Raw genomic sequence first — 20,925 nt, 5'->3', positions numbered from 1 at the left:
TCCCTAGGACCAAATATTATCTGACTCAGTCCCTGAAGAGGGAATCTTTTTATAGCATTCCAGACAAGTGGTCATCCACCCTTAAAAACTCCAGAGCAAGAAACCCCAATGCTTCTTTTTAAAAAAAAAAAAAAAGGTTTTTAATCAATGAAAATCTATGTTCTTTCCTTCTCACCTCCTTTTGAAAAGAAAAAAAAAACAAGCACGTATAGTCAGAAAAACTAAATCCCCGTGTTGGTTATGTTCAAAAAACGTAGGCAGCATGTTTCATCATGAGTCATCTGGAATCACAGGTGGTCGTTGCATTGATCAGAGTTTATATATCTTTTAGAGTTAAAACCCACTCCCTTTCAAGGAGTTTGTCTGTGACTCTGGTATAGTGCAGTCTACAGCAAACATAGCCTGTCCATATCTGAAGAACACAGTATGCAAAACCCATTTGGCAGGCCTTTCCTCAATGTAAGGGAAACTAGGGTTGGCTGTGGGAAAAGGGGTATACGGGCTTTATTAGATTTGTGCTATGCTCTGGTTCTGCAGTGGGAGAAGGTCTTCTTTGGCCTTGATTAGAGAAAGCCAGAGCTGATTCTTCATTTGAGCTTTTGAACTTTATGGAGTAAAACACATATAGAAAATGTTTCACAGTGATTTCATCCAGGGCTTCTGTAGTTTGCAATTTTTTTTTTTCTAGCTTCACTATGCAAATTGGAACAGTGGTAAAACAGTTCTTTCTTAGACCAAGCTGTAATGAGAGCTGGATGCTCAGCCCATATTTATGCTCTACTTGTGTAAAGATCAAAGTGGAGTGGATGGTTCTTTTCTTAACTGTCATATTTAAATTGCTGCTTGCACCCACCTGTAGAACACATCACAGCCTACTGGATGAGACCAATAATTGCTCAATAAAGTCTGAACTTAACCATCCACCCAGAAAGAACCAAGGGGTTGAAGATTGGCTTTTGTTTGGACTATGATATACAGTTGGCTAGAAAATCATCAATCAGTATCTGTACCTTGGACAGATATTGCAAATGACAATGAGTTGGGCCCAGAATTAAAATGAAAGAAGAGAGTGGGATTGCCTTTAGGAAATTGCAAAGGTCTTTTAATGGTCCCAGCCAGAAGTGATAATTCCCTCCTCTGAATTCTATACCTTTCTCACCTTTCATATTCACATTATAACCTTTAATACAAGGTTATACAAGTTATATATTACATACACATATATGATTGTTATTTGTCTTTCATTTTCAAAGAGGACCAGTGACAACATAGGGTGATGTCTTAACTCATGTGTGAATTGAATTTAAGTGAGGCAGAGTTGCACAGTCATCAGTCTTACTCTCTCTTTCTGATTCATCAAAGTCCAATGGCAAGACAAAAGTCAAGACGACTGGTGATAGCCTGGGATACAGCGAATGACCTTGGTGTCTTCATGTCTGACCAAGTTCTAAGCACTCCACAGAGCCTGCTTCGGTCACTTTCATGGCTGTTGGAACAAATTGTTCTCATCTTCCCATTCCACAGGGGGAAATATTATACATATATAATATGTGTATAACATGTATGTATATATGTATATACATATATGTATGATATGTGCTTGCATATATACATATATATGTGTGTATCCATATACACATTTTTTAGGGAGAGAGAGGAGGCAGCCTGTGCCAGACAAGGCAAACTTCTACTAACACCTCAACTGCCACAAACCATCAAACCCTGATGGTGACACCCAAGATCCTGAACCCAAGAGCCTTGAGAATAGTGATGCTTCCAGACCAGTGTCCTCGGACATCATCCTGGGAAGTGAGCCCTTTGGAGATACAGCATGGAAACTGCTCCTGCAAGTGCTACAGCTAAATCTACTGAAGACCCAGAAAGGAAAGTTCTTGCCACCAAAGTCCTTGGTACTGAAAAATGGTTCAACATTAGAAAGTGATATGATTGTATCAGTGGAAATGACATTTAAAAAAAAATTAGCATCTGTTTTTCCACTGTACCCCTAGGACCATGTGACTTTTCCATCTGACTCATAGCTGAAACCTTCCATATCTGTTGTCTCCCCAGTTATAATGTGAGCTCCTTGGGGGTAGGGACTGTCCACGTTTTCTATTTCTATTCTCAGTGCTTTGCATATAGTAGGCACTTAATGATTTATTTATTTACGCATACATATACACACACAAATAAGTGTTACATGAAGTAGAATGGGCAAAAAGAGAGACCTGGAAAGTGGTTTATATATCTATATAGATATATATATATAGATAGATATTTATATGTCTATATAGATATATATATCTATATATATATTTTGTAGTAACATTCCACAAATTTCAAAAGTCTTTGTAGATATTTTAATAGGAATAAAGTTTAAATAAGACACAGGCTCTGCCCTCATGAAACTTACAGTCTAGTTGGAGAATAAGATGCAAACATAGGCAGGTATGTAATCCATAATACTGTTGTAAGGAAAAGCTGCCGCAAAAATCAGAGCATTTGTTTATTAATTGACCTACTTGGCCTCACTTGATGCTGTTGGAACAGCTAGGCTAGGTCGAGCAAACAGGGATCTATCTATGCAGTTGCAGGAAATGCATTAGTGTGATGCCATCTTGTGATGATGCCTTATCCTGATTTTTCTTCCAGTGTTTAAATGGGTGAGAAGGACACTAATTGCACTAGTCCAAGTCACTTTTGGAAGAACGATCAACAAGTAAGTAGTAACTGCTTTGATATGGATATGAAATTTATGAGATCAGCATGGTACATTGGAAAGGGCACTGACTCTGAAGTTGGAGGGCCTGGGTTCAAAGCCTGCTTGCTGTCCGCATGATCCTGGGCAAGTCCCTTAAACTCTCTAGGCCTTGGTTTCCTCATCAGTGAAAATAAGGAGTTAGATTTGAGAGTTTCTGAGATCTTTTCAGCTCTAAATGCAAGATCTTATGATCCTGTGGTGCCCTGTTCTGTGCCTACACAGGCCACTTAATTTATGGGACAATCATATATGGCCCCAGGCACTGATAGAATGTTAGACCTAGAAAGAACCTTAGAAATCAGCTAGTCCTAACTTTTATATAACAGCCTCAGCAAGTAGCTATCCTGTCTTTACTTGACTACCTCCACTGATGGGGGCTCATTTTTCCCTAAGGAAGCCCATTCCACTTTTGGACAGCTCTAGATGTTAGGAAATTTTTCTTTATATAAAGCCTGTCTGTAACTTCCACCCTTGCTCCTCATTCTGCCCTCTGGTGTGAAGTAGGACAAGTCTAGTCTTTCCTCTGCCTGAAAGCACTTCAGATTCCCTGAGGCTGCTGTCATCATCTCTACTGTCCTTTTTTCTCCAAGCCAAATCTCCTCAGTTCTTTTACTCATCCGCACGTGCCATGGTTTTAAGTTCCTTTGTTACCCTAGTTGCCTGTTCCAACTTGTGTGTACAAGGGTCATATTTCTGAAAATATTGGACCCAGAACTGAACCCAGTAGTTCAGATGTCATCCAACCAGAGCAGGTTGACTAATTTTTCTAGAGAAGACAGTCTAAGAGGAGTTAACAACTAGCCCAAGGTTCTTCCCTCACTTACATCTACTAATTTCATCATTTCTCTGTCCACTGTGCTAACCAGCGGTCACCTTTTATAGTAGGAACAACATTTTACTCCTTCCCCTCACACAGGTTAGGTTAGTTTTTCCTTAAAAGGTATTAGGATGTTGCTTAAGACTTGGGTTGGTTCAGGGGACTTAGGGCTCAGACTGTTGGCATCCCTTCCTTACTTTCTGTGTACAAAGCCTCCATGAAGAGCTCCAGGGGAGATCTGATTCTTGCCTGGTGGTTCACAGCAGAATGAGTGGGGTCCTCAATTTATAGCCTTTTTGAATATCCTTCTCCTGCTATGGCTAGGTAAATCTCTTTTCATTAACTGTGAATGACCTACAAGTAGCTCATTCTGTTTCAGTATCAAAGCTAAATGACCAAGAGACTGGCCTTGAGTCAGGCCCAGCTGGGTACACCTTTGTTTCTTCAGTTGCTTTCAGTGCTAAAATAGGGGTTCACATCCATAGGAGAATTTCCTCTCATTTTTGCCCCTGTGAGTGACTTACTTATCCTCTTGGTGGTCAGAGGCTGTAAAAGATCAAATTAACTTAGCTGCCAAGGTCAAAGGGCTCTCTTTGGAGAAGTTCTCTTCCAGTCATAGCACATAATTTAAATGTCTTGGGTGTCATTGCTCCACCTCATACCTTAAGAGATCATTAGTCCACACACTCCAAGCTACAGTGACTGAGACTCAGAACAGAATGGAATGGAAACTCAAGATATGCTTTGTTTTCTCCATGCTGTAGTCTGCATGTAGCCCTGAAGTGACATGTGTTGTTCATTTCAGTTTGGCTTGGTTTGATTCTTTTACTAAGTGTGTTCAGTCATTTTTTAATCACATCCAGCTCTTTGTGATCCCATTTGTGGTTTTCTTGGCAAAGATACTGGAATGGTTTGCCATTTCCTTCTCCAGCTCATTTTACAGATGAGTAAACTGAGACAAACAGAGTCGAGTGACTTGTCCAGGGTTACACAACTAGTGTCTAAGACCATATTTGAACTCAGGAAGATGAGTCTTTTTGACTCCAGGCCTGGCACTCTAACTGCTGTATCACTTAGCTACCCTTCTTTTACTATAGCAACTCATAAAATCTTTGGTCTTGAAGGGGTTGCGATCTGTGTCTACATCATGGAGGGGTTGTGATATTGTGAAGACACACTGTTGAAAACAGTCATCTCTACAATCAGCTATTCTTTCTTCAGTACTCACTGAGTTACTAGAACTAGTTGATGATACTTTCACCTTTGCCATGTAATTTGTGTATGTCATAAGTTGTTGTGTTTATAGTTATTCACCCACCTGTTCCACATTCATTTGTTCCTATTTTATGTACTGGGGGGACACAAAGTTTAGCTAATCCCTAGTCTGTCCTAATGGAGTTATACTGTCTAATAAAATTAAGAAGTACGTTATTTCATATAGTTTTATTTTATGGGGAAGAGATTGAGGAGCTTTAGTCAAAGGTTATCTCCATTTTGGTCTCTAAAATGTTAGTCAAAGAGGCAGCTTTTGGGGGGTTCTGTCTTCCTATTCTTCATTGTCCCCGGAGATCTCTGTCATCAATTAATTTTTGTTCCTAGAACATAATGGCATTAAGCATAGTTTTGATATTATGCAAGAAGAGAAGATAGTTTGAATAAAATACATTCCTTTAGATGACATTTATTTGTTATGCTTTAGTAAAAGGTCTTTTTTTAAGTGCCTTTATATTCAAAATTTAAATCTTTCATGAGACTTGAAAATATGACTTTCTCCAGAATTGAAATGTGATTCAGATGCCAAAAATGCAATAAGATTTATTCTGAAGAGGAAATAAATACTTTTTATTTCCTCTTAAAATATAATGGCATTTTGTGGTAAAATTATTTCCAGTTAAATGTTCATTCACACTTGCTACTTAAATAAATGCATGTAATTAGAAGAAATATGGCAAATTTTTATATATTGAAACATGAACAGAAAAGGACATTTTCTTTTTGTTATATTGCATTGAATATACTTGATTCATTCGTTTATGCATGAATTTAGTAAGTGTCTAGTCAGTGCCAGGCACTGTACTAGGTTTTAGGAATACAATAACAAAACAATGATACCTGCTCTCAAGGAGTTTGCATTCTGCTTTATCCTATAATGCTTCAAAAAAAAGTCATGAATTCATCGGTGTGGTTACTTCCTTCAATTACATATAGCCCCTGGTATGTGGTAGACAGTTTCAGGCTAGTGTTAGCCCCTGCCCCCACTCTCAGTAATCATCACTTCATGGCCAACTCTCTGATGATGAATGTCCCTACATCTAGCTAGATTGGTCCATGAGTGACAGACCAGTCATGGTATAGAGCTTGAAGCGTGTAGACTGAGTATCTCTTAAGGTGTAAGATGGATCCATAACACCTAAGTCATTTAAATCAAGTCTGAGGCTCTAAGTCTTTCCACCTTTACCCTCCAACACCTGTGCCCCACTGGCATAGCCTCAAGGACCTATGATTACCTGTGCTCTGTGAAGAGAGGAGGAGGAAATAGCTCTAGTGATTTAATTATATTTGGGGGTTCCCATATTTTTATAGTAGAAAAATCTTAGTTTTAGGATTTTGTCCGATAAAAGATTTGCCCACCACTCAGGAAGCACTTTTGTTTTCAGTCTGCTGGGGCAAACCATTTTGCTTTAGTTACTGACATTTAGGCCTTGGGAAAAGAGATTTCTTTTTCCAAGCCTTTAGAAACTGCCCGTTTCTCTTCCCATTTTAACTTCAGTAAATGACCAAACACACCTAGCTCAAACACCAAATAATGGCACACTCATTCTTAGGGTGCTCTTGGGTTTACAAAGTGCTTTTCTCCCAAAAAGCAATCTCATAAAGTGGGTAGTGGAAGGGGAGGGTAACTTTCTCCTTATTTTCAGATGAAAAAACTGAATTTAAAGGTTAAATGATTGGTCTGAGTTCACATAGCTAGTAAGTATTATAGCCAGGTCTCTATTTCAGTCCTTGTGATGTTAAAACCAGTAATTTTTTTATATTTATACAATTGGTACAATTAGAATTTATTGCAGGGTGGATCTAGCTAATCATCCCAATAGTTTTGATTAAATAATGATTCTATTCCTCATTTTTTTTTGGTCTTGGTAACAATCTCCCTTATACCATGGGTCTATTTCTGGGTTTTCTCTTCTGTTCTGTTGACTTTTTTTTTCTGTATTTCCCATAACAGATAGCTTTTATAATTATTGTTCCGTAATACATTTTGAAGCCTGGGAGGCTGTTGACTATGTTAAATTTCTTGCTAATTACTTCTGTTGCTATTTGTTGGCTTCTTACTTTATTGTTTATATTGGTAATTTTCCCCAGTATTTTCTCCTGATCACTGTAAGCCACTTTTAATTCTAGCTTCAGTTCCCCTTGTGATATTTTAACTACTGCAAGCACCCCTTTTGTTCTCCTATCCTGATTCTCTGTGAATCTAAGTAGGCACAAATAAACAATGATATTAATAGCGAATGCTTATACACAGCTTTAATATTCACAGACTGCTTTACAGCCCACATCCCTGTGAAGCCACACAACAATCCTCTGAGGTTGTTACAACAGGGATTATTATCCCCATTTTATAGATGAGGAAACTTTTATGGTGAGGTTAATGGACTTGCATATCATCCCATAGCTAGTAAGTCTCAGAGGTGAGATGTCAACCCAGATCTCTCCTTCTGCTAGAAAAGGTTCCCAAACTTATTTGGCCTACCGCCCCTTTTTAAAAAAAAATTACTCAGTGCCCCCCTGGAAATCTACTTTCTTTAACCCTTTAACAGTTTTTTTTTTTAAATTAACATCATTTCAAAAATATATAAAATATATTTTTCTAAATGGCACATCTTAAATTTAATAATTTATTGTAAATTTGTGGGGTTTTTCCTGCATTGAAATTTTAATGACACAGTATTACATCATGTAACCATATAGTATCATATTGTAAACAAGTTATTACGTGCACATATTCCTGCCGATGCATGCTGGACTTCCTGACAATGCGCGACACACTCACCTGCCAACACTTGCTTGTTAAGACCTGTCAGACTTGACTGCTGATCAGTTGTAACTGGCATTTTGTGTGTTTATTTGGAAAATAATGTAATCACTAAAACTTTAACTCGGAAACACACACGAATGGTTTTTCAAATTTTTCTTGTCTTCTCTTTCCTTATGCTTCCAAACCCCCTTATTTTTATCCAGTGCCCCCCCAATTGCACCTGAGGCTACTATCGCCCATCTGGATCGTTCCAGTTCCCCCCAGGGGGTGAGATTGCCCACTTTGGAAACCTGTGCACTAGACCATAAATTCCTAAATGAGTAAAATGTTCCTATTGAGAGTTTTGGTTTCTTAAGTGTTAAAATAAGCCACTATGGCTTATGAGCAGGTCAGGCATCTGATAGCAGTTTGATTTGAGGTTAGAGAAGAGGTATCATCCAGAGGCTTTTATTTCATCAAGATGGCTGAGGGCTGTTGAGGATTTGGGTCTCTGGGCCATCTTTGCCCTCTGCTCTGCTGCTATTGGAGAAGTAAGTGAGAAGGCAGAGATGCTGCCTGGGCCTCCCACTATGTAGGCCACTCTAATTCTATCAGCCGGAATTGAGCCAAAGGCCTCCTACAGGTTTTGTCTAAATGGGAAGTCAGATCAAAAAGGATGGAGAACACTTTGGTGATGGCATTTAATGAGGGCCTTTTATCAAAATTTCACTTGTTTAAACTGACATTTTCTATTCTCATTTGTTTGTATGGATGAACCAGGTAGGGACGGGGAAAGATACAGATTTTAACAGTACTTTTGGATTGTTTATGCAGGGTTCTTTTTTTTTTTAATCTTTAAACGCATCTTTGTTTTAAAATGAGCATTTGAATAGATGAACCTTGGAACTTGGCATGGCAGAGAAGAAAAGACAGGAGATGTGGGTTCTTATCCTCACTGTCCCTAACTCATGTGTGGGTCCACAGCCCCTGGCTTTTCCAGGGATTTGGAGTCATTAAGCCCTGCAGGGATGAGCATGCATTGTCTAAGTATGATACCCTGTCCAGGGATCAAATGAGCAACCAGTAACACCATTCCAGGGTCAAAGCCGGGGAGAGCTATGGGTGATCTGAGGAGGGATGAAAAGGTTTGAAAATACTACTGTGGTGAGAGGGAAAGTGAATTGATTCACTAGGAAGATAGAAAAAGGATTATCTTTCTGTAATAGGGTGCTATTTGAGACTATGGAACATCAATTTGTTATGGGCTCAGTCAACACAATTTTGTGATTTTTTTTCTAGCATCAAAGGACAAACAACAACAACAAAGCTGGGGGAAAATCACAAAACTGTTGATTGGGCCCATTACAAATAGCTGAATATGAGTAGGGAAAGTGGGAGTGATCCAAAGCTGAGGCAGAGGCAGGGCTACATCGGCCTTATGATAAAGAGACAAGGGATTTGAGAGAAGAGGACAGTGTAGAATTTATCAAGGGATCAAGAGTGGGAAAGGAAGAGAGTTTTTAGCCAGGGTAGGGGTGAAGGCCTAGTAAAGAACTGAGGGATTGGAAGTCACAGTGAAAATGAAAAATAAGATTTGGATTGCACAGCTAGTAAATGGCAGAAGCAGGATTAGAACTTGGGTCTTCATGTCCTAAGTCTAGTGTGATATCCACTGTAGCACCTGTCTGCTTCCTGTTACGATCACTGCTTGGCTTTCCTCCTTTCATTAACACCATCGGACAGCAAACCAAGGCAAAGGATTTTGGATTTAGAGCTCGAAGGGACCTTAGAGTTATTAAGTCTAACCCTCTCATTTTCCGGAGAGTGTAATGGGTCCAGAGAAATGAAGAGGACATAGGTAGTTATATAGGTCAGATAGGCAGTTAGACAGCAGCTTGGTACAGTCAAGAGAGGGCTGGCTCAGGAGTGATCAGACATGGGCTTTAACCATACCACTGACACTCCTTGTTGTGTGACCTTGTATAAGTCTCTTCACTTCTGAGCCTCAGTTTCTTCAAATACAAAATGAGGTGGGTTATACTAGAGCAAGGGTCCTAATTTCAGGTCCATGAACTGTTTGTTTTTTAATATTGATAACTATATTGCAATGGTTTCCTTTCTAATCCTACATATTTTATTTTGTGCATTTAAAAACACCCATCTGAAAAGGGGCCCATTGGCTTCACTAGATTGACTAAGGGGGTCCATGGCACTAAAATGATTTAAGAAACCCCAGATATCCTTCTCCATCTAAATCTCTGATTCTGTGATGCTAAATGGCAGAGCTGACAATATCTAGCTCCCCTGACTCTTAAATCATGAGTCCATTATACTGGGCCACAGCGGAAGGGTAAGACAATGAAAACTAAGAAGCAGTCACCCAGAACGTCTTACTCTTCTTCGTCCTCCACGTCAAGTACATTGTTAGGTCCTGTCAATTCTCCCTCCTCAACATGTCTCCCTGCGCTCTTTTATCTAGTCCCACAGCTATGTCACAGCTCAGGTCTTCAACACCTCCTGCCTGGACCTTTGCAATAGCTTCTTGATTGGTCTCCCTGCCTCAAGTGTTTCTCTTCTACAATAATCTTTCCACATATCCACCAAAGTGATATCCCTAAAGCACAGATCTGACTTGGTTATTTTCCTTCTCGATGAGCACCAGTGACTCTGTCTATTTAGCCTGTAAATCACTATCCCATCTAGGTCCAGTCTCCTTTTTCAGGCTTCATGCACATTTCTCCATCACACATTCTGCACTACAACCAAACTGGTTCTCACACATAACGCTTTATCTCCCTTCTCTCAACTTTGCCTTCTCCATGCCTGGAATGCACTCTCTCCTCATTTCCACATTGCAGAATCACTATTTTCTTCCAGGCTGAGCTCAGATGCCACCTCCTACACCAGACCCTTCCTGATCTATGCCTGCCTCCCCCACCTCTTTCCTTCTCTGCCTCCATCCCCACTCCCCAACTCTGCCCCTGGTGTTTCCCACAAAATTACCTTGTATTTACTGTTTGTTACCCTGCATCAGAATTGCTTTCAGCCACTTGCCAGTGATGGGTATTGGCACTAACTGAGAGGGGGAAAGAAGAGTCCCCATTCTTCAAATATCTCTAGCCAATGTAAACAGCTGCTGAAAATGGGGCTAGATATTGGAGGAGAACCCAGGTGTGCCCCAGTGAGAATTTAACAGGACCTACAAGGTCCACACAGAAGGTATTCCCCTCTCCCTCTTCATCCTAGGAAGGCTCATAAAACATCTCTAGTCTGGGGGATTAGAAATCTCTCTCTCTCTGTGTTTCCTTTTTTGCCTGTTTATCATCTTCACCTGGATAAAGAATTCTATAGCAGAGTAGCCAAGAAGATTTGTTATCTTCTGGAGAAGAAATCATTACTCCACCAGCTCCCATCATGTCTCACATTAGGTGCTAGACATGTCCTCCATCTTCTTCAGCTACCCTTCCCTTCCATTTGCTATCTCCATGACCACACAACAACTGTTAGTAGCCACTAATTTCTTTATCGAATAACAGGAATAAATAGTACTAAAGGAAAGAGCAGCTTGTCAGTAGGAAGGGAAGCAGTCTATGGGTTTATGCAGGCAGCACAGACATTACTGATGGCAGCAGAAAATTGGCTGCTTTAGCTCCTTTCCCAGAGATGGATGGAGGCATTTGGTTTCTTCTGGGACTCTGAGTCCTGGGAAAGGGAAATTGTCTTTAAAGAACGGGTACCTCAGTAAACCTGGTGCGATTAATGCAATGGCCACAGTCCCTTTCACAGCCAGCATCAACTTCATTGTTTCCTCTCAGTGGCTTTGTAGGGAAGGCTGGTGGAGCACAGTTCAGTGGCCACATATGTATTCAGCTATGGAAGAAGTCCACATGGTGCCAAGATGGAATATGAAGCTCAAACTCTATACCTTTTGACCCCAGGTCTCTTCTCCCTCCCAAGATTCTCCATGAACAGTCCCAGATGCTCCAGTCCCATGATGTCTATAGCTGATACTTTAGGAAAGCATCTCCATCTCCGTGGCAGTTCTGATTCATTTATGTCAAGTAACGTAGCAAAAGGAAACAGCAAGCTGGCCTTGGAATTAAGAACCAGGGTTCAAGCCCCACCTCTGATACATACTATGTAACCCAGGGTAGGTTACTCAACTTCTCCATGGCCCCAACAACTCTCTGATAGTCTAAGTTGCTGACACAATTTCCATTGAAATCACAAGACCAGTCCAAAAAAAAATTATGTATTTTTTGTTGATTCCTTTGATAAAATGTAAGCTTCTTGATATCAGAGACTGGTTTTTGTCTTTGTATTTCTAGCATCTAACATGGTGCTTGGCACATGGGAAGCCTGTTCATAAGTACTTGTTAATTGATCAGTATTCTTTCCTGTTAGTGGCTACGAGACAAGATGGGGAGGAGTCTGAAATTATTCCAGTCCGATTGCATTCTAGTTCTGAAATTATTGCCCCAAATGGTGGCTTAACTGTCAATGTTACTTATCTGTCCTACCCTTATTCATCAGCATGCATCATTGAAAACTGGCATATTTTCTCAGCTCTTAAATTTTTCTCCTTTTCTGGGAGGTATCAGGTGGAGTAGAAAGAACTCTGTCAGATCTAGGCTTGGGTGTAACTCGAGCAAGTCATTTCATTACTCTGATTCCATTTTCTTAGCTGTAGAATGGAGATGATATTTATACTATGTAACTTCACAGATCTCCGTAGAAGATAACATCCTGTAATCCTAAGAGTGTTAAAGAAATTTGAACTGTTCATATTACAGAAGGAATGTAGACCATGCTGATTAAGAACAATGATCCATACATCCTAATATTGCATCTCTCATAGCAACACCAAGAGTCCTAGAGTACCAGTGTCTCTTTTTCCTTTTTAATTAGCAAAAAATTAGATAGAAATATGTATTCCCAAATATCCCTTCATGATCCAGTATGGATCAATCATTTTTATTTTTTGGTGAGGCAGTTAGGGTTAAGTGATCACACAGCTAGTAAGCATCAAGTGTCTGAAGTTGGATTTGAACTCAGGTCCTCCTGACTCCAAGGCCAGAGCTCTATCCACTGCACCACCTAGCTGCCCCTGCATCAATCGTTTGTGAAAGACTTCTTAAATATGTTTCTATTTTCAGTCTGCAGCATTTCTTGGTCCAATGAGTTGTTTAAATTTGTTGCTGTTCAATCCTTTCAGTCATGTCTGACTCTTTGTGACCCCATTTGGGGTTTCCTTGGGAAAGATACTGGAGTAGTTTGACATTTCCTTCTCCAGTTCATTTTATAGATGAGGAAACTGAGGCAAACAGGGTTAAGTGACTTGCCCAGGGTCATATAACTAGTAAATGTCTGAGGCTAGATTTGAAATCAGGAAAATGGAGTAAGGAGTCTTCCTTACTCCAGGCCTGATGCTCTATCCACTATGCCACCTACCTGCCCTGTTCCTTAAATAGTGTAGAATAAAATACTAGCCTACATTACACGATATTCCTTATAAACTTTTATAAACTCTCAGTCATTGTCTCTATACACTAAAGAGGTGTACCAGGCAAACAGTTAGAACAAGGATTATTAACTTGGGGTCTTTCATGAGCCTAGATTTCAGGTATCTATGGACTTAGAAGGAAAAATAAAAAATCACTTCTTTATTTTCACTAATCTCTTATTGAAATTTAGCATTTCCTTGAGTTATCAAGCTAGGCAACCATCATTCTTCTGAAAAGAGATCCATTGGCTTCACCAACAGTCCATGTTGCAAAAAAGGTTAAGAACCCCTGATTAAGAGAAACCAGTAGAACGAGACAATTGCAAATTGTTAACCCCAGTGAAGAATCGTAATCCAATATCACATTAACAGAATCATAGCAGTGGAAATGGAGTTGACCTTAGAGGCAGAGAGATTTGGGTTCAAGTCCTACTTCTGACATGCTTTGTTGCTTTGGGTAAGTCATTGATTTCTTGGTGCCCTCAGGGAACCCTAATGCACAACAGTCATGGATATGCACTGCTACTGGGAGTGTTCTTACCAAGAATTTCCCATGCCAATGAAATCACAAGTCTGGGCCAAGAAAAAAACAAATAACAAGTTGATTCTGGAGCCAATGACTAGCCCATCGGACCAGACCAAGTCCATCTCCTGCTGTGGTGATTTAGCTCAGGCGAGCTCTGATCTGTCAGGCAATCAACTGCTTTCCAAACCTTTCTGAAAGGACATGAGGGTAAAGATGTGTTTTATAAAAATCTGAATGATTGATGATATTCTCTTTTTCTCTTACAAGACAAATACGAGACACGGTGAACTGGATCTTCAGTGAGCCAATGCTGGTTTATTATATCAATGTTTTTCGGGATGCATTTTGGCCAAATGGAAAGCTAGCCCCACCAATGCCACCCCGGAGTGAGGAGCAGAGTCAGGAAACTAAACAGAGAGCACAGCAAAAACTACTTGAAAACATTCCAGGTGAGCCAGGAATATTTGTATGTATATATGAGTGTATTTATGTGTGTGTGTGTGTGTACATATATGTGTGTGTGTTTATATACACATACATTACATATATGTGTGTATATGTAGATATATTTATACACACACACACTCAGAGAAAAGGATAACAAAGAACTAAATAGGAAAAAATTTGCATTAAATTTTGGTCTCTATGATTTCACCCTTAAGAAAGCATCCCAATTACTAGCTATATGACCCTGGGCAAGTTACTTAACCCCAATTGACTCACCAAAAAGCAAAAAAAAAAAAAGAAAAGAAAAGAAAAAAAAGCATCCAGAGGAAGGTAGCCAAGAGGATGCAGACATAGAAATCTTTCTAAAGAAGACACTAAGAGTGTTCATCCTAATTTAGAAAAAAAAAAAAAAACAACCCAGGGGAAACAGGATATCAGTCTTTAAGAACTGCCTTTAAAATCAGAAGATCAAGTTTCAAATTCAGCGTCTGACACTACCAGTGGGATTTGGGACAACTTACTTAACTTCCTTGGGCCTCAGTTTCCTCATTTGTAAAATGAAGGAGTTGACTAAAAAATTATGATCATTGCCAATCATAACTTTAGAAGATTAATGGTGAAATATGCCACTATGTTTTTGGAAAATAGGTGGTGGAGTAGAGGTGCAGAGCAAGGCAGACATTTTTAGATTTGGCCAATATATTGAATTATTTTCCTTGAAAGTATGCATACAAATGCGTATTGTTTAGTTGTTTTCAGTCATGTTTGCAATTCTTGGTGACCCCATTTTGAGCTTTTCTTGGCAAAGATACTGGAGTAGTTTGCCATTTCTTTTTCCAGCTCATTTGACAGATGAGGAAACTGAGGATGACTTGCCCAGGCTCACACATCTAGTGTCTGATGCCAGATTTGAACTCTGGAAGATCAGTCGTCCCGGTTCCAAGACCAGTGTTCTATCCACTGTGCCACCTAGCTGTCTCTTTTAGTGTGTGTGTGTGTGTGTGTGTGTGTGTGTGTGTGTGTGTGTGTGTGTAGATACACACACATATATTCATATATACCTATATGTAGGCATATATGTGTGTATATACAGAATTTATCAAATATCCATGATTTTGGCAGTGTGGGTCCTCCCTCAACCAACCAGATCATTAATCCTTTAAATCTTAATAGACAGTACTTTTTGTGAGTTGCTATGTGTCTTCAACTCAACGAATCCAAAGCAGAACTTGTCATCTTTCTCCCCAAACCCTCTTCTGAACTTCCCTAGTACTCTCCCGGTTACCCACCATCCTCCTCAGGTGTCATCCTTGATTCTTACTCACACTCACAGTGTATCCAGTTTTTCACCATGTACCGTCATTTCTACCTTTGCAGCATCTTTCATATACTTCTCTGCACTCCTCCAGCCACCACCCAAGTCCAGGTCCTTACCACCTCATGCCCGGAGAACTACACTGGCTTGCCAGGCTTCCTTCCACCCGTCTCCTGAATAAACTCCAGTAGTTCTCTATTGGTGCCAGGATCCAATATAAAATGCTGTTTGGCATAGAAGCCTTTCACAACGTGGTCCTTTTCTACCTTTCCAGTCTTTGTACATGTTACTTTCCTCCATGTACTTTACAATCCAGCAACATCTTTGTTTTCCCTTGAACCCAATACTCCATCTCATGACTCCATCATTGGCTATTCCCCATACCTGCAATGCTCTTCCTTCTCACCTCTGCATCTTAACTTCCTTCCTCTTAACCTTCCTTCCTTCAAGAGTGCCCAAATCTTTCCTTCTCCAGGTCTTTCTGAGCGTCCCTCCTCCCCACCAATGTCCTCTCCCCTGTTGATTATGCTTTCCCTCAGAAATTATCTCCCATTTACAATATAAGTGTCTTGTATGTATATAGTCATTTACATGTTGTCTTTCCCATTAGAATGTGAGAGTCTTGAGGGAAATGATTGTGTTTTTGCCCTTCTTGGTATCCTTAGTGCTTATCACAGTGCCTCACGCACAGTCAGTGCCTAATAAACGCTTTTTGCCTGACTGATTAGTTGTGACCAAATGTTGGACATTCTTCTGGTGGTGAGCCTCTCAGTTAGCCAGACTGGGCTTTGGGAGGTAGACACACAGTCTGTTGCCAAATAGTGCCTTTCCACCGTGGTAGAATCTACTACCTCCGTCTGGCACACTTGTTGAGCTTAATCAAATCAAATGGCTAGAGTTTAGCATCATCCCCGTTGTGCTGTGACAAAGGTTCAGAGGAGGCCATTAGTTGGAGATCAGAGCTATATTTAGGAACTTATTTTATAGGTGATGAAAATCAATTGAATTTTGGAAATTAAACTAAATTTGGATAAGTTTTGATCTTAAAATTTTTCATGACTTTCCTAGAGATTTTAAAGCAGTAGTTCTTAACTTGGAATTGATGAACTTGGTTGTGTTTTTTTTAAATATATTTTGTTAAATATATTTCAATATAATTGGTTTGCTATGTAATTTTATGTATTTTGTTTTATGTAGTTAAAAACATTATTTGGAGATGAAGTCCATAGCATTCATGAGATTACCAAAAGGGTCTGTGACACACACAAAAAAAGTAAAAACTCCATTTTAAAATGTAGTTTAGGGAAACAGTTAAATACTGAAAACTTTAAAGATGCAATTCACTGTAATTTTTAGACATTTCCAGATCAACTGGTCATAGGTTACCCCCATTTATCAGTGTTTACATATATAACATACAATTTTAACATCTTATTACATATTTGATACTCACTAATTATTATGTGTTTTGTTATTAGCAACAGTATAGAACATAAATTTACTTTTTTTTTTCAGATATGCTCCAGAGCCTAGTTGGACAGCAAAATGCCCGCCATGGTATAATAAAAATATTCAATGCACTGCAAGAGACAAGAGCCAATAAGCATCTATTATATGTGAGTAAATTAAAGCATAATTAAGTCGGAGACTCCATAGTTCTGATTTTAATGGCATAGATTTACTTATTTTAATTACACTGTACCCATTCCTCCCATCCTTCTTGGCTTCTCATGTGAGCATCCAGCAGAATGCCTTGCATGTAATAGGCATTAAGTGAACATTTATTGAATTGAATTCAATCCATTTACAAAGTTTCTTTTTAAATTTTTGTGATTCAGTTTCAAGACAACTTAAAATAAGTGTCAAATTTTCATATTTGATCCATTGTACTCAATCTCCAACCCCTTCTCCCCCAGTCATCCTGAGAATTAATGATTATATTAGATTCAGAGTGTAGAACTGACATACATTTTTTGAACATGTCCAATGAGGGAATTTAATTATGCTTGTCCATACATATTTGTTATGAGGATTTTTTGTTTTTGATTTTTTTCCCATTGGTGTGAGAGGGAAAGAAAATAGATTTTTAATTAAAAAATAATTTAAAAGATTTATGGTTATGAGATATTTTATAATAATTTGATCATTATTAGCAGTTCAATGAAATAACTCAGTCCTGTACTGAATTCTGATCATTTTATGTTCCCTTTGGCTCCCCTATTTAGATGAGAAATAGGAATTTTATCAAGTTCTTGGAAAACCCCAGTGCCTTATTTTTCTTCTTTCCTGTTTCAGGTGCTGATGGAACTGCTGCTAATTGAGTTGTGTCCTGAGCTGAGAATTCACTTAGATCAACTAAAAGCCGGTCAAATTTGAGGCTCCACAAAAAAACCGCTAGAGAAATGTCTGTGTAATAATAGACATGATAATTATTTTCCTCTTTTCCATAGAGGGCTGATTGAGAACTATATTGGTTTTTATTTTCAGTTTTTTTTTCCCTTAGTTTTATGTGAAGTAAACAGACTTGAAAAGATTTAATGCTGTAGTCAGCTAGAAAACACGCCACTGTGTAATTATTGGTTTTTATTTAAATAAAAAGCTATACAAATACCTTAAATTCACAATACTGATTGAACTGATTGTTGATATAAGTGTTAAGAATCTGGGAAATATTTTAAACATATGTGAAAATGGTTTTGTTTCAAAGTGGTAAAAGCCAATGAATGCTAGTTAGGTCATCTCCTCACTAAGGATTCTAAACATTCCTTTCTCCTTTCCTGTGTATCAGAGAGCACTGTTGTGCAATAGTTTATGTGAAAGCTATTGTGATATTTTTATTGTTTTTATTTTTACCAAAGATTTCCCATGGTTTGAAACATTTGTAAGTAATAAATAATGAAGGACCCCACATACCTTGACCATGACTAGGTGAGTCCCAACACTTTAACCAATCAACAAGTATTACTTTAGTAGGTGTTATAGAAAATACAAAAAAAAAAAACAAAAAAACTCAGTCCCTGCTATCAAAGAGTTTGCAGTCTCATGGGTTATGGCACTTCAAAAATATTTGACCTTCACCCCCCAAAAGTTTCTGCAGTTTAAAAATTCATTACCTTGTGGTGAAACTCGTGTTAATCCTCTCCAAAATTAACTAGGCTGGCTCTCTAATGATAATATATAATTGTTTATAGCAATACAAGGTCAGAAATTGCAAGTGCCAAATGAGTGCTTGGGGTAAGCCATGTCGTGGAAACAGAGAAGGGAGCAATCACTTCTACTTGTTATTGCTGGTCCTTCGTTCTCGAAGAGGACCAATGACCTCACGACGGTGATGTCTTGACTTACATGTGAATTGTCATCAGCCTCTCTCCTCCAGAGTCATCAAAGTCACTGAAGTCCAGTGGTTTCTAGTTGATGTGGTCAGGGAAGCCTTCCTGGAGGAAGTAGGATGTGAATTATACTTTAAAAATGAGTAGAATTTAAACAGTTGTGAAAGGATTGGGTCATTCTAGGTAGGGAATACTTCAGAGAGCTGCAAGGACTTGGATATATCAAGACAAAGTACAACTCCAAAATACATTCCAGTGACCGGAGTTCAAGTCTTGCTTTGGATGCATACTGTGTGATCCAGAGCCAGTCACTTAACTTTTAAAGGGTCTAGCACCAGGGGTGGAGAACCTATGGCCTCGAGGACACATGTGGCCCTTTAGGTCCTCAAGTGTGGCCCTTTAACTGAATCCAAACTCCACAGAAAAAATCCTTTTATTAAGGGGACTCAAGGTAATTCTCTAATACTACAAGTTACAAAGAAGTTACCAACCTGCATTGGCAGAGGGAACATCTTCATCTGGAAGTTTGAAATTCATCATACCAATGAATCACTGGTCCAGTCCCTGGCTTGATTTCTACCCTATGATTTAACCTATGGCTATTAAGTTGAATCTTACAAATCAGATTTCATCATCTTTTTAACTCCAAAAAAACCTGGATTCAAGTCCTAGCCTTTGATGCTTCCTAGAACAAGCCAAGTTTCAACACCTCACTTTCCTCATCTGTAAATTGGGAATAACACTTGCCTTAACCACCTAACATGCTTGTTGTACAAATCAGAAAGTACCTTCTATTCTCTAATGTTTCCCAATGGACTATGATCTCATTTGTGTCATTATTCCTTCCAGCAATGCATGGCACTACTCATCCATGCCTACTCATTAGGTGTAACTCTCATCTTTGTCCTCCCACAAGTCCATCACAAGGAGTCCATACAGTTTGATACTAAGTAGATACCAAGGGAGCATGCAGGCTGTCTCTTGCTACTCTCTTCCTCTACATGACTAGCTCATCTTTACCCCATTTTTCCTGGGTAATTCCTTGATTATGTGTGTGATCTGCTTGTACCTACCATGTGCCTCTTCATTGCCCTTTGGATGATACTTTGTTCTTCTGAGACTCACAGCCACGTGACATAACCAGATCAATATTAGTGTTTAAAAGATGGGTCTCTCATTCAAGGAGAAACTCATAGTCGTTAAAATAACTTTGTGGCTTCCCAAAAGCAATCCAACATGTATTTGTTCCCGTCTTAATCAGTTCTGGGCCCAGCTCATTATCCATTTGCAGTATCTGTCCAAGATGTACTAATGAACCCGTTCTGTGGGTTGTATCTCCAGCAGCACATTATCCTCTGGACCACAGACATTCTTCATCCACCTGGTTTTCATGAGTAAAGAGTTAATCCAAACCTCTTTGAATGAGCATGGATCTCAGGATGCTCTGAAATGTTCTATCCCAGGGGTTCTCAACCTAAGATAAATGCATGTTTTAAAAAATGTTTTGGGAGCAGCTTGGTGGCGCAGTGGATAGAGTTCCAGCCTAGGAGTTCAAATCTGACCTCAGACACTTGACACTTAACTAGCTGTGTGACCCTGGGCAAGTCACTTCATGCCAATTGCCTCACCAAAAAAAAGGAAAAGAAAAGAAAAAAATGTTTTGGTAACTATTTCAATATAATGTAATACTTGTATTACATAGTGATATATCTGTAATTTTAAAAACTATGTATTTAATTCTATGCGTTTAAAAAAACAGTATTCTGAGAAGGGGTCCATAGGCTTTCACCAGGCTTCCAGAGAGGTCCAGAACGCAAAAGAAAGCTTTTAAGAACTCCCTTTTTAGAATTTGATGCAGTATGTATAAAATCATTCACAAACAGGAACATCTTGAGGACCCGCTATTTACCTGACCGACTCTGTCTGAGACCTTCTCTGTGACAATGATGAACAATTTTGTTGAGGATATGTTTTTGTGTTATTCACTTTGCTTGATATTTCATAAGTAAAAGGTTGTTGAGAAAATTTATATTGTTCCATATTCCAAACAATCTTGGATGACTGTGACATATGGGAGACAGTTTGTTGAAGTCTTTAGAGCAGAATTTCCTTTCAAATATTTTTATAGTCAGTAAGCACAGTGAGATCATCTTTTCTCTTTATCCTTCAGTCAATTGTATTGGCTATAAAGATGTAGAATAGAAGAGAA

At 39.0% G+C, this 20,925-nt stretch overlaps 1 protein-coding gene across 3 annotated transcripts in view; it reads left to right on the top strand.

Moving 5' to 3' along the window:
- The window catches only part of SNX25 (sorting nexin 25), a 235,498-nt gene extending 217,537 nt beyond the window's left edge, over positions 1–17,961 (top strand). For all 3 annotated transcript variants that reach the window (XM_027837342.1, XM_027837343.1, XM_027837344.1), the window contains 4 exons: positions 2,653–2,719; positions 13,893–14,074; positions 16,903–17,003; positions 17,683–17,961. In XM_027837342.1, coding sequence (XP_027693143.1) covers positions 2,653–2,719; positions 13,893–14,074; positions 16,903–17,003; positions 17,683–17,763 — 431 coding nt within the window. In that variant the 3' untranslated portion in view covers positions 17,764–17,961. The remainder of the gene's footprint in view (positions 1–2,652; positions 2,720–13,892; positions 14,075–16,902; positions 17,004–17,682) is intronic.
- Positions 17,962–20,925: the final 2,964 nt, after the last annotated feature.

The sequence above is a fragment of the Vombatus ursinus genome, unplaced genomic scaffold, assembly GCF_900497805.2.
Source record: "Vombatus ursinus unplaced genomic scaffold, bare-nosed wombat genome assembly UNPS02014821.1, whole genome shotgun sequence".
NCBI classification, from domain to species: Eukaryota; Metazoa; Chordata; class Mammalia; order Diprotodontia; family Vombatidae; genus Vombatus; species Vombatus ursinus.
The sequence above is the reverse complement of the archived record's forward strand: the minus strand, read 5'-3'. Positions and strand labels throughout refer to the sequence as shown.